General features: G+C 44.2%; 1 protein-coding gene across 1 annotated transcript in view; it reads right to left on the bottom strand.

Moving 5' to 3' along the window:
* FBXL7 (F-box and leucine rich repeat protein 7) overlaps nucleotides 1–2,645 on the bottom strand; it is a 171,807-nt gene extending 169,162 nt beyond the window's left edge. The window contains exon 1 of the mRNA XM_020781287.3: nucleotides 2,134–2,645. Within this exon, the coding sequence (XP_020636946.1) occupies nucleotides 2,134–2,170 (37 nt within the window). The 5' untranslated portion in view covers nucleotides 2,171–2,645. The remainder of the gene's footprint in view (nucleotides 1–2,133) is intronic.
* Between the last annotated feature and the right edge of the window lie 11,317 nt (nucleotides 2,646–13,962).

The raw sequence follows: 13,962 nt of genomic DNA, 5'->3' as shown, positions 1-13,962 counted from the left end.
AATGAGGAACCTATTGCTTCCACCTCAGTTAATAGTTTGCCAATATGTGAGAAGACTTCCAAATGTTGTTGGATTTCAACTCCCATCAGTCCCAGGCAGAAAAGTCAATGGCAATCCATCAAGGCTGCAGGCCCAAGAGAATAAGACCACAGGCAGACAGGCGCAGCTGCACCAAGCAGTTAGCAAGGTAAAATTATGTACCCCACAGAAGCATTTGTAAAGGGTAGGAGACCCACCCTGGCGTGCTCTGGTCCATGGAGTCACGAAGAGTCAGACATGACTTAACGACTAAACAACAACAACAAAAAGGAGAACTTGGGGGGGGGGGAGATACAGAATAACTGAGATGGGAAAAGGCCATGACCGGCAGACTGCTTATCTCAAAGCACACAAACACAACCGCAAGGAAGACTGAAAAATGGTCAACTATCTATAAACAATGGCTTAGTACCACTACATTAAATAGTAATTGTGGACAACGTGAGTGAAAAAGAAGGTATGCACTAAGTCTAACAGAGTGTGATGCAGGAGACAGAGTCATGGACTAGGGCTCAGACAACCAGCCACAGAAACCCATGGGGATGAGGGGCAATGGTAAGATCGCTCTCCAAATATCTCATTTCCTTGAAAGCCCTATTAGGGTCATTATCTGTCAGTTTTCATTTGACAGCACATAACACACAAAGTCTGGCTATGTTTGCAACTACCATATCCTACAACAGTGCTGGTTTAATCCACGCTTAACATCAGCAACTAAATGTGTTACTTCTGCATAGCATAGGCAGTACTAGCTTGGCCTAGATGGCCCTGAGGACACCTTTCAACTCTCTAATTCCACCTCAGTCTGAAATTGCTGTGGGAGGAAACTACCCCATTGTGTGTGTGTGTGTGTGTGTGTGTGTGTGTGTGTGTGTGTGTTTGTGTGTGTGTGTGTGTGTGTGTGTGTGTGTGTGTGTGTGTGTGTGTACTCTTTTTGCTATCAAGTCAGAACTGACTTATAGCAATCTTAATAGGGTTTTCAAGGTGAGATATTCAAGGAGTGGTTTTACCAGTTCTGCCCCCCCCCAGGGAATTTCCATGGCCCAGCAGGGATTTGAATCCTGTGCTTCAGAGTCCTAGTCCATCACTCTATCTGCTAGACAACACTGTAAATCTCCAGTACCCTGGAATACATTTACAGATTATGCAAGAGATACTGTGCCCTTTAATCTAAATCAGAAGAAGACAAAGTACTTTAATTTTAGAAGTACTTTCAATCAGAAGAATGACTGAAATTTTAGAATGAAAGCACTTTCAATCAAAAACAGCCTTTCCCTAGGAGAGACACTTCCCTCTTAATCCAGGCATATCCCTGGACGATTCCTGTTCACCAAGGAATCCCGCTTTTAAAAAGGCAGAGGCGGCCCTCCTCACGCAGCCTCTTCTCAAGAAGCCACAGGTAATGTTTGGCATCACATCCCCCCCCCCACACGCACCGAATTCCTTGGGCGGGTTGGACCATTCCCAGTCGCTCCGCTCAGCCCACCTCACAGGGTGGTTGTTGTGAGGATGAAGTAGCGGGAGGGAGACTTCCCCTTAAGGGGCAAGGAGGGATAGAAACGTTAAGTAATAAATGAACAAACGCCGAAAAACAAAGAAATTCACGACGTGAGGGAAGAAAAAGGGCTCCGAAGACGTGCCCCCGGGGCCAGACAAGCTCTAATGAACTCTATGAGGCGGAATTTTGACGGCTGGTGTGTTGTGGGTGTCACAAGAACACACACACACACCCACAAGCTGAGGGAGGAAACGCCTCCCCCTCCCTTGAACGGGATGCCACTCTGACATCCCGCTTTTTCTGGCAAAGAAACCGCGCCCCTCCCAGAGCTCGAAACGGGGGTGGGGAGAAGAGAAAGTGGGGCGAGTCGCGGGTGAGGTGGGCACTGCTACAGCTTGGGGGACCAAAAAAAACCCCCCGCCCGTTCCGGAGCGGCTGGCTCCGGCCCCGCTCGCCCGCCCGTCCGGCACGAGCCGCGGTAGCGACCGAGCGCGCCCGCTACCCCCCCCCTCCCCGCGCCCACGCGAGCCATCCCAGGACGCGCCGCTGCTCCCCCTCCCCGCCCCGCTCCGCGCCCGGGGCCCCGGCGGACTCACCGTCACTGCCGTACCGCTTGCCATTGTTCGCGCCCATCCTGCCGGCTTCATGCTCTCCTCCTCCTGCCCGTCCAGCGCCCGACGCCCACCACCATGTCGACCCAGAACCCGAGCCGAACGGGCGGGCGGGCTGGCTGGGCGGCGAGGCGGGCAGAGACAAAGAGGGCGAGGGGAAGAAGGCAACCCCTAAGGTGGGCTCATTTATATCACAAGGCTACGGGGGCTGGGAAGAGGGTCCCTTCTGTCCTCTCTTTCTTCCCAGCCGCTCCCTTTCCTTCCGAGGCAGGCAGAGTTGCTCCCACTTGGTCTCGCAAAGGGACTCCCGGCGAAGGAGAGGCGGCGGCGGCTCCACAGGTAGTCTACGCCGAGGGGGCAGGAAGGCGGGCAGGCGTCGCAGCCCAGACGCCGCGGCGAGGGAGCGCGAGAGCCGCCGCGCGCCTGCCTCCGGAGCTGACCCCGGGGAGTGGCCGCGCTGGGGCCGTCTTCCTTCGCGGGCTCGCCTGCCTCCGCCTCCGCCTCCGCCTCCGCCTCCGCCTCCGCCTCCGCCTCCTCGGGGCTTCCCCCTCCGGCCTGGGCCCTCCTCCCCCGGGCGGGGGGGAGAGCCTCGGCCGAGCGCGCCCCGCTTTGCTCTGCCCCAAACGCCCGCCCGCGCGCGCTCCGGCCGGCGCCGCTGCCTTTGGTTACCCGCCGGCGCCTCCTCTCGGTGGCCGTCCCCGCCCGAAGGAGGGCGAGGGCGAGAGCGCGAGCGGTACCCCGCCGCCCCGCCGCCTCGTCCTTTTGCCATTGAACTTGGGGAGGAAACAAAGGAGCCGCCAGCAAAAGCTTGGCATCCAGCGGGCGGAGTCGCCCCGACACAACGCGCTGCAAAGAAGGAAAACAACCGAGGACGCGCTCTCGTTGGCTCGCGCCCTCTCCACGGGAAACTTCGCTCCCTAGGGTACCTTCCTCGAGACGCTTGACTCAGCGTTGAAGGGATTTCTGCACATGCCCGGAGGAAAGACGGACATGTGAAGGGAATCCCAGGGCTCTGCATGGGGTAAATCCTCCGGGAGCAGCACGATCTTAATTGTCTTATGCCAGGCTGCCGGGCAAAAGCCTCCCCCTGCTTTCTGAGGAGTAAACCCTGCTGAACACAGTGAGACTGACTGACATCCAGCTGACGGTAAAAAGGGATCTTTGGGAGATCTGACGTTGTTTTACCCTGGATCTGGAATCATCCCTCGGCTTAGCCCATGACCCCCATACCTTTGAGTCATTGCCATCCGCTCCTTATATTTCTGCCCCAGCAAGGAGCTGGCAGTCAGGCCTTGCCAAAGGCCCTCACATGAGCAATGAGAAAATGACCCTCTTGGAGAGAGAGAGGCTGAGTAGGAAAATGGGTATGGACGACACTGATGGCGAGGGAATGACCACTGGGGAACACGGTCCCATGCAGACCATCTTGCAGCTGTTACCTTTCCTTCCTTTTTTTCCTGATCTGACCTCATTTTATTTTCCCCATGTTCCTCTAGTGCGACATACCTAAAACCCTATCCATTAAATCAACTGGAAAAGCATAGGTGGCATGGTTGGGAAGCATGTAAGGAAAGAAGCTCAAAACAGTCTTATTAACTGCTTGAGAGGACTAGTGCGCTGCCGAGCAGTAACTGCCAATTTTGAGACCCAGGGCAAACAGCACCCTCTCACACCCACTCTGCCCTGAGGCATAAGCATGAAAAAGGAGCAGGAGAATGGGGTGTCCCTACAAAAAAGAATCTTTATGCTACCCAAACAGGAAATCAAAAAAGGCCAGGAGATGTTGCCCTTTATTTTCCCAAGACTACTAGATTTTGGTGCCCAATGAATTTTCATGCCATAGGATAAGACTCCAGTGGATCCACCCAAGTGGACTGCAACCTAATGAGGATGAATCACTCAGCAAGAGTTATGGGACGGATCAAAAGAACAGAAGTCAAGTGCACCAAACTAAATTTGGACACCATGTGCCTGTCAGTGACAGGGAAGCCCTGACAAGCATCTTTCATAACCTGGCATTGCCTATACTGAATAGGCTCACAGCACCATTGGTTAAGCGTTCTAAATATGGCTGGGTTAGTTAGTCCCCTGCGTGTACATCAATGTGCTATTGCTCAGCTTCTTAACTGCACACTTCTTTTTTCCCTAAAGGCTGAATCTGATGGAGATTGTTTTATTTTAAAACAAAGGACAAACTATTAATTAAACATGGTACACAATAAAAATGTGTCGCATGTTGGAGCTAAATAGAAAGGACTTCATCTGCTAAGGTTTCATACTTAATGTAGACTCACTGCAAGTCCCCCCGGAGTAAAATTTACAAGGGTTTGAAGAAGAGTTCTGCCAATATTCCATTGTTCTTTTTATGATATATTGATGCTGCTTTGAACAAAATTTTGGATACAATATCCTCTGAAAATAATCCAGGGACTAAATGAAAAAAAGGCCTGCAATGTGAAAAAAATGTGAAAATTCCTAAGAGTTGTGTCACAGATGGCTAAGTACCTCGTTTTGAATTCAGTTATGAAGGTCCTTAGTGTGACTGTACAGAAATGATACAGCTTTCTGCATGCATTTGCTCAGAAACGAGCAAGTAGCTTTGCACTCAGTAAGACAGCTGAGTATGGTCAAATTGGTAAAACAGCAGGGAGATAAACCATGCCTGCTTTGTGACATTGCAGTTAACATACACCAGTGGCTGAGAGACAGGTTTCTTTCAGACACATACAAAATAAATTTAAAACCATACATTGAAGTAAAGGGCAGCCAGATGGAGTTTTCACATAGTTAGTGGCCATATAGCTGACAATTATAATGACAGGCGTGATTGACAGGCAGACAGAGGTAGGATTAATCAGGCAGTTAATCCCATTGAAACCAGACATTTAATTAAAGCTTCTTCTAGCCGCCTTTGTTGAAATCTCATTCTGGCAGAGAGTGGGGCACTGAATGTCCTCCCCAGGAGTCAGTGAAATTGCAAGCACACAATTGCTTCTATTAATAAGCCCCTTGATAAATTAAAATACAGCATTCTTTTGGGGAGCAGCAGGAAGAATATGCAAACATGTAAGAGCAAGGCTTATAACAATTTAGGACAACATTCCTGTTCACTGATTTAAACAAAAAATTGCTTTCTTCATCAAGCTGGTGGCCTAATACAGATCTCTGCTTTTAATATGGATACGCTCCACCTTTTAAAAAATTGACATCGTTTATCTCACCAAAAGCTGTGATAACCATAGATTTCTAAAACTTTAGGTTCAAAATGTTGCAGAAATGTGGGTTCCATTTAATATCTGTGTCTCCAGTCACTTGATTAAGTAAGGTGATTTACTAAAATGGAATAAATGTTTGGGTTATTTTGGAAAAGACTTGACAAGAGACTTGTTAAGTCTCCCCCAAAATAAGCTTTATTGGGTTAAATTTGATAGTTTAAGGAGCATAATTTGAGACTAAGAGGAAGATGGATACTGCCACAATGTCTTCTCAAATGTTAACTGAAGGATTAATTTACAGATTTGTACTTACCAATCATTTTTTATTAGCAGAGCTTAGAAAAATCACCTTTTTGGAGTATGATTTCCATGGCTGGCTGGGAGTTTCTGGGATTCATAATAACTTTAATACAACTTTTCTAAGTCTGGCTTATTATGAGGAATATTCCTGCTTCTGTCTTTGAGATTAATTTATTGAAAGGAACATTTTGTCAGTTTTCTCCCATTACCCTGTTCTGTGGCAAGAGAAACAGCTGATGGAATCTTTCTTTCCCTGCACATGTTGAAAGCGCAGGAGCATCTTCTGAATTTGGACATCATAACAATTTTTTTTTTACTGATCTGAAAAAAGTTATGGGAGAGAGATAACCCTTTAAACTGGAGATGTCAGGGATTGAACATGAGACCGTCAACATGCAAAACATATGCTCTATCACTCAACTGTGGTGCCTCCCAGTTAAAGCCTTAGCCAGGCACTCAATGCTGTCAGTATCCATATCCATCAACATGTTGTTCACATTTATGTTCTTATATTTCCCACCTTCCAAGTTCAGCAAAAGGGGTGGTACATAGTTCCCAATGCCAATCAAGCTATTTGGCAGCAAATCCCACAAGCACCTCTTTCCGTCTCTCTGGCACTTAAAATGCAAGAATAATCCACTGCTAGGAGATCTCCTGTCTTAGATGGCTATCTCAGTCTGCCTAATAGTAGAGCTGGCTCTGTTCAGTACTTTTCCATTCCTTATGTGCTTTTGCTGGATCAGCAAGTTATGGCATAAGTCTAATTTAAAAATGGCACCATAGGAATGGGAAAAAAACCTGGCAGATGTCCAAGTACTTTGATGTAATTGGTTTGAAGGTAGGGTGGCTGGAGACTTCAGAAATTCTGTCTGACTTATGCCATCATGGTGTGAAGTTCAGAGGAAGAATATGGAAAAATAAACTTGCAACGAAATGGTGTTTTGCTGCTGATGTTTAATTGTAATACTGCAATGCTATTGTTCCTAAATAAGAGATCCACTTCCCCCTAAGAGCACATAAAGAAATTTGAAGGGTGGCACAAGTTTGTGAAATGCAGCATTGACTATCAGATTAAATTTGTTAAATCTATTATTTCTTTTTAATAAATTATACTTTATTACTTTTTTTGTGAAAAGAGAAACCATATATGTTCATTTTGATATATTTCTTTCCTAAGATTTGGTTTTTTAAATGTTATGTTAATTGTTGATTTGTTACATCTACTATTTCTGGATGATGGTAAGGGAAAGCGGGGACATATAGGGTTTTCCTTAAAAATCAAAGATGATTGTGATGCCCCTAAGTTTCAGAACTTTTGTTGTGACTGAAGGGGTGAGGAGAAGCATATTAAGATATTATTATCTGGAGAATAATTCAGTACCATGCTATAACTTCTGTGAATATAAGAAAAAGCCATACATAGTATAGGCTGGCTGGATAGCTCAGCGAATTAGGTTTCTGGCTGTGAAACCAAAGGTTGGAAGCTTGATTCCCCACTGGACATCCCTGAAGAAGAGCCAGTCGGTGTAGCCATGAGCAAGCTGCACAGCCCCAGGATGTTCCCCAGGAGAAGGGAATGGTAAACCACTTCTGAGCATTCATACCAGAAATCACTGAGAAGGGTTGCCCTAAGTTAGAACTGACTTGATGGCGCACAACAACTATAAAATATAGTCTGACCAAAAAAAAACCCACAAAAAACCGTTTTTCCAGAATTAGAATTCAAGACAAAATAAGATGAAAATTAAGACCTGAATATGCAAGTATGCTTATGGTCATCATGGAGACTGACACTCACATCCATTCATCTTTTCACAAAAAAAAAAGAACAAAATTACCTTCACTGAAAATAAGGGAGAATAAGTATTTACTTAGAGCAGATGCTGGCACCTTCCCCATGCCCCAGAACTGTTATCGTGCTCCTTCAATGCTCTTTTTACCCTCCAGGAGCAGCATAGGTTGCCAAAAAAAGTCCAAACAAACAAGCAAGAGGGGTTGGAAGTCTGTTTTCCAAAGTGAAAAAGTGAGATGGCAGTCATGGCTTATCTGAAAAGTGAATCAGCACTTCCGGATAGTTCCAGGAACAGCAATTTACCTTCTTTGACAGCAAAAGAGGAGGCTGCGTGCAGCCCCATGACCATGCTTTGTCACTTCTGACTTACCCTATCCACTACATTGGTTCAAATGTTATATTAAAGCTGAAGAATCTGTGATGCTTCAGGTGCTAATGAACTGCTATTCCCATAAACCCCTGATCATTAGCCAGTCTTCTTGGGGTGAATGGAAACTAGTACCACAAAATCTGGTTCAGGGTGGGTTGCCCAGTTCACCTTTCTCTCTGCAAGAATCATTTTTCACACTGACTTGTCTGCTGAGCAACCATTGTCTCTCTCTGTGTGTGTGTGTGTGCAGCACATGGAATTCTGGAAACACATTCATAATCAGTTCAAGCCCACTGAACCCCATTAGTGCCCCATGTTAACTGGACATGTATCATAAAGCACACCTAACATTTCCTTGCTGGTCTGCAGTGCAAAGAAGCTTCAGAATTGATAGACACAGTGACTTTCAGAGAAACCTGTCCACTTCCTGGCCTTTGCTTTGAAGACCATCCCCTCATATACACATATTTAAAAAGCACCATCTGAAAACTGTTTATATCTTGCTAACAAAAAAGGGGGAGAAAAGGAGCCTTGTGACACATTTTAAGATTAGAGACTTAATTTTATCACGAGCTTTTGCCAATTAGAATTCACTACCTGTGGTGGATCATAATCTGTCAAAAGCTCATGCTAAAATGAATGCACTTATGTTATGTCATACCATGTCATACTGCATCCAATTTATGGCGACCCTTATAGGTTTTTCAAGGTATGTGAGATACTTACAAAGTGGTTTTACTCTTAATGTTACAAAACTCTCTTTTTTAATGCAGGTTTTATGCTGAATCACTAAAACAGTTTCTTCTTTGACAACTGATTTCCAGTCAATTGATAAAATACAATGCTAGGCCAGCCCTAATATTATGCAGAGTGAAGTGGCTGCACCTGGCTGTAGATGTGAGGTGTCATAAAAAGGAAGTGCTTAGTTATTTACTTTGTCTCAATTGCATTTTCACCGTTGGCTAGGTTGGGGAGAGAGTGCTCATAGGATTCTCCATTTTGTGGTCCAGAAGAACTTCTCTAACTTTATGCCCCCTTACTTCCATGGGGGGGGGGATGTCCACCGTTTGTGTCATATCAGGCAGCAAAGCATCCTGGGGTGGCCATGTAGTTTAGAACACCAACCACCCCAATTAAGACTACTAAAATTTTCCCAGCACGATTAACATAAGATTTTAGGAACATTTTTAGTTATGGGGGAGTGTCTGGTCTTATTTTCTTTATCTTTTTTAGTTTAATTTTTTTAAAAAGGATTTAAGACTGGAAAATGGGTGAATTCTGCATGTAATTTGAATGATCCAGAGTTCAGCTGGATTCCTGAGCCATAACAACAAGGACATGACATATGTGACAATGGATGTGCTTGACAGGTGCTATGATGATGCTTTTGGTGTGTGGTTTCCCCTCTCTTAAAATTGTCAATGAAAATATAACATTATACAGTTAACAGGCATCATTATCTGTTTATAACACAGTATCAAGAAGCCTTCTTGGCCATAGATGGAAAGTAGTTCTGAAGAAATCCCTAAAAGAGCAACTGTTTCTAAGCACCTAGACAGATTGTTAAATCTGAAGGCAGCAACATGATGTGAGGGGGAGGGCACAAAGAAACAGAAAGAAAACCTATGCTTTTCTGAAATTCTGGAATGACCCTACCTGCCTTGGGATAGTGGGCATAAAAGAGATGGATGCATATTCCCATATAGGTGGTGGCACTTCATGTTGGATAAAGAAGAGGAACTCAGTTCATCCACTCAATTTTTCTATATATTTTACAAGCCCAAACACACAGATGCACAAAGAGCAATGCTGGGAAACTGTGAGACGACCACAACCAGCAAAATCAGTTACAGATCCGACTCTTTTTCTAACTCCCCTACTCAAGGTGGAGATTCTTCCCCCTGGATCTTGCTAAGTCAACCCAACATCCCTTTAAAAAAACTGAGATGATGAAAAAGTGGCTAAGACAGATAGGAATTAGATAAGACCATAGTGGAGCAGGCTTCCAAGCCTCTCTTGGGGACATTTTTCATTCATAGATAACATTTCGTTGCCACCCTTACTGGTATTTCAAGGAAAGGTCAACCAGACTGTCACATATGGCTATAAAGGGCCTGATTTCTTCATGGTGGTATTTGTGCCAAAACTCCCGTTGTCACAGCATTTATTTATTTATTTATTTATTTATTTATTTATTTATTTATTTATTTATTTATTTATTTATTTATTTATTTATTTATTTATACCCCGCCTATCTGGACTACCAGACCACTCTAGGCGGCTTCCAGTATAAAATAAAAAATAAAATACAATAAAAATACAAAAATGTGCATAAACATCGAATAACAATTACAATCACAATAAAATAAGGAAAAATAGTATAAGGAAAATTAGAAAAAGAATTCAGGAATTGGCTGGAGGGAAGGCCTGGATGTATAGTCATGTTTTTAATTGGGCCGCACGAATCTCTGGAGGGAGGTTGTTCCAAAGGCGAGGAGCAACCGCCGAGAAGGCCTGGTTTCGTGTCTTTTCCTTCCGGGCCTCTCTCAGCGTCAGGCTCCTCAGCCTCACCTCCTGACTCGCATGGGTGATCCGGGTAGACCTAGGTGGGAGCAGGCATTCCGCCAAGTATCGAGGTCCTAAACTGTTTAGGGCCTTATAAGTAAGCATTAAAACTTTGAAGTCGACGCGGAAATGGATGGGCAGCCAATGCAATGCAGCCAGGGTTGGAGAAATGTGTTGGTATTTTCTCACTCCGGTAAGGAGTCTGGCCGCAGCATTCTGCACCATCTGAAGTTTCTGCATCAGCTTCAAAGGCAGCCCCACGTAGAGTGTGTTACAGTGGTCTAATCTTGAGATTACGAGCGCATGCACCAAGGTGGTGAGTGCCCCCATGTTGAGATAGGGCCACAGCTGAGCAATCCGCCAGAGATGGAAAGAGGCGGTATGGACAACTGACGCCACCTGCGTTTCCATGGTGAGCGTCAGGTCCAGATGTATGCCCAAGCTGCGAACCCCACTCTTCGCGGCCAGGGTCACCTCCCCCAAACGTGAGAGAGTCTCCCAAGCCACCAACCACGGGGCCACCCACCCTCAGAACTTCCGTCTTGTCCGGGTTCAGCCTCAGCCCATTCTCCTGCATCCATCCCAGTACGGTTAGCACATGCTGAATAATTGTTTTGATAGAGGAAATTGAGAGCTAATCTCGAGTCAATTAAAATTAATCCTGGCGTTGGTCAACCCTGACATTTATTTCTAGGCTACAATCCTAAATGCACTAACCAGGGAGTCTGTCTCAGCAAAAAGAACATCCTAAGAAACAAGAGGTGGGATATAAATATTTTTTAGACTACAGCTCCCCAAATCTTAATGCCAGTTGACCACTACTGTGTTGGCTGAGGGACTCTTAAAAAACAAAAACAAAAAAACCCTCGTAACTGTTACCATCCTTAGGAAAAACGTGCTTAAGTCTGTACTGCACTAGGGAACGAAACAGTGACTAAATTTAGCTATGCTTGATAGTTATACTTGGTGTCTACAGTTGCTGTCCTAGACAAACAGTGGCCTCTTGCTTGTTTGGTAGAGGTGCAGCACAGTTTTCACTAAACAAGAAGCAAAATAAATGCACCAGGGCTTCTGTACTGTAAGAACGTCAGCTTGATTGGTGGGATTTTCTACAGAAAAAGAGGAAGGACTGCATTTTGGGGGCACTGCATGAGCAATACTCCATATAGATCAGTGGTGATGAGCAAATTTGCAGTCCAGTTGCCTTGGTCTACAGCTTTTAATAGCCCCACCTAGGATGGCCAATGGTATGAAAAGTGAAAGCTGTAATCCAATGCTTCTGTGGGCTCAAAGATCCTGTCTGTCCACTGCAGAACAATCTTTAGTCTTCCGTATGATGAACAGCAATAGTTTCTGGATGTTGAAGTACAAAACAAATCTCCAGTAACAAACAGTGAGAACCACTGATGTAGAAGATGCTGTTCCTCCCCCACACAAATGAAATCATGCCACATGTGGTGTAAAAATGAAGCTACTACTTGCCTTAATTTTTCATGCTGTTTCAAGACATATAATAATAAGCTTCAAGAAGATCCACAGTCACTCCAATATTTGTTGAGGTTCTGAGGAAATCGAAGAGGCTACTCTATAACTAAAACCATAGCAACCCCTTACCTGTTCAATGTAGCAGAACATTCATCTTGGTTTTTTTTTTAATACTTGTTGCATCTTGTCATTTTTTAAATAGATCAGTGCAGCAATCATGGGATTTCATCTCATCTCCTATTTTGATAATAGGTAAAACTGCAGATTATGGTTTTACCACATCGTTTATTTATTACCCTTTCTGGAGAGTTCAGTGGTTTAAGTATCTGGTTGGGAGTTTGATTCCTCAATGTGCCTCCAGGGAGAAGAACCAGCTTCTGTGGCCTTGGGCAAGCTGCACAGTCCCAGGGCACCCCCAGAAGGGAACAGTAAACCAGTTCTGTGTATTTCCTACCAAGAAAACCCAGAGAAGAGACATTGTAAGTCTGAATTAAATTGACAGTACACAATTATTCTTATTCTTATTTATTATACATTTGTGCCCAGTATGTGGTAAAAAAAAGAAAGCTTCAATAGCACTTGATAAGACAATAGAGACAACCAGGCATCCATGTAATAAGAGTAATTGCTGGCTTGGACTGATGGGAGATTTATTTATTTATTTATTTATTTATTGATTGATTGATTGATTGATTGATTGATTGATTGATTTATTTATTTATTTATTTATTTATTTATTTATTTATTTATTTAGTTAGTTAGTTAGTTAGTTAGTTAGTTAGTTAGTTAGTTAGTTATCTATCTATCTATCTATCTATCTATTTATTTATTTATATCCCGCCCATCTGGTCCGCAATATCTGAAGATGCAGTCTAACAATATCTGAAGGGCTACGTCCCCTGTGCCTAGCATAGATATTCACTCAGGCTGAATATCTTTGCTACTCATGATACTACTGCATCTACAGTCACTCTTTATCCAAGCTTAAGGCCGTTTGGTGCTGTAACTGCTAGAATCCTCCTGCCAAGCATGATCAAACTGGCTGGAGAATTTTTGAAGTTGTAATAAAAAAAAATGGACACTTAACCAAATTCTGTTATTTACAGACAGAAAGGTGGGAATAAAGGTTGTTGAGGTTTTAATGCTTAACCTGGACCTCCTTCTCGAGGGTAACTTTCTTTTGCACCCTATAGCTCTCCCTAAGGAGCCCTTTGGTTTTCTGCTCTGGTTCTGGTGTTATGAACTATGCTCCACCATGTGCAAATCTCTCTCCTTGTTAGGCTGCTGAGGGGAACAATGTTAAATCTCCGTTTGCTCTTGCTCCGTACGGAAGATGGAGAGAATCAATGCAGTCATCTCAGGCCATGAAGAATGCAGCTGGCAAGAGGCGTGTGCTGATAGTTGCTCCACACTGTGCAGAGCAGAATGGCACAGCATGGAAATCACGCCGAGCTCTCTCTTTTTTTCCCTCCTCCGTATGCTGGGGACGTCTGCTGGGCCCATGGTTCGATCTCCCTGGGACTAGCCAGAAGGGCATTTTGCACGTGGGGCATGATGTAAGGCCAGCCCAATTAGTATGTGTTTTACCATTTCCCATAGTTTACAAGTGCTGTAATAGAAGACTAATTTCGGGCTTAATTAAAATCAGGCTGTTGCTTCTGGACAGTTTAGTAGCATTGCTTCATTTCTGGCATCTATACACACTTTCTCCAGTACACACATTAAAATCACTTGCATATGTCTGTCCCTCCCCCACATTTTACAAATCTATCACAGGAGGCTTCTAACATGCATTGACAGGCCAATTAATAAATGTATGTGGGAAGAGAAGGGAGTTCACCATTTTAATTAAATTTCCCTAATGGAAAGTTCATTTTCTCTATACATTTCATAAAATGTAAGCTGGAGACCAAAATGAAGCCAGCAGGGAATTATTGTTTTTAAGATCCAAGACTAACGTTTTCAGAAAGTCTGCAGCCAGAAGTATATAATTTCACAGAACCACCAAAAACAGCAAACATTCATCAATTCGTCATTCCCTTTCGGTGACATTTAGGAAGACTTAAAGGGATGGGTGATCATTCTTC

Source organism: Pogona vitticeps, chromosome 4 (assembly GCF_051106095.1).
Source record: "Pogona vitticeps strain Pit_001003342236 chromosome 4, PviZW2.1, whole genome shotgun sequence".
Classification (NCBI taxonomy): domain Eukaryota; kingdom Metazoa; phylum Chordata; class Lepidosauria; order Squamata; family Agamidae; genus Pogona; species Pogona vitticeps.
This window is presented reverse-complemented; position numbering and strand designations above follow the sequence as displayed.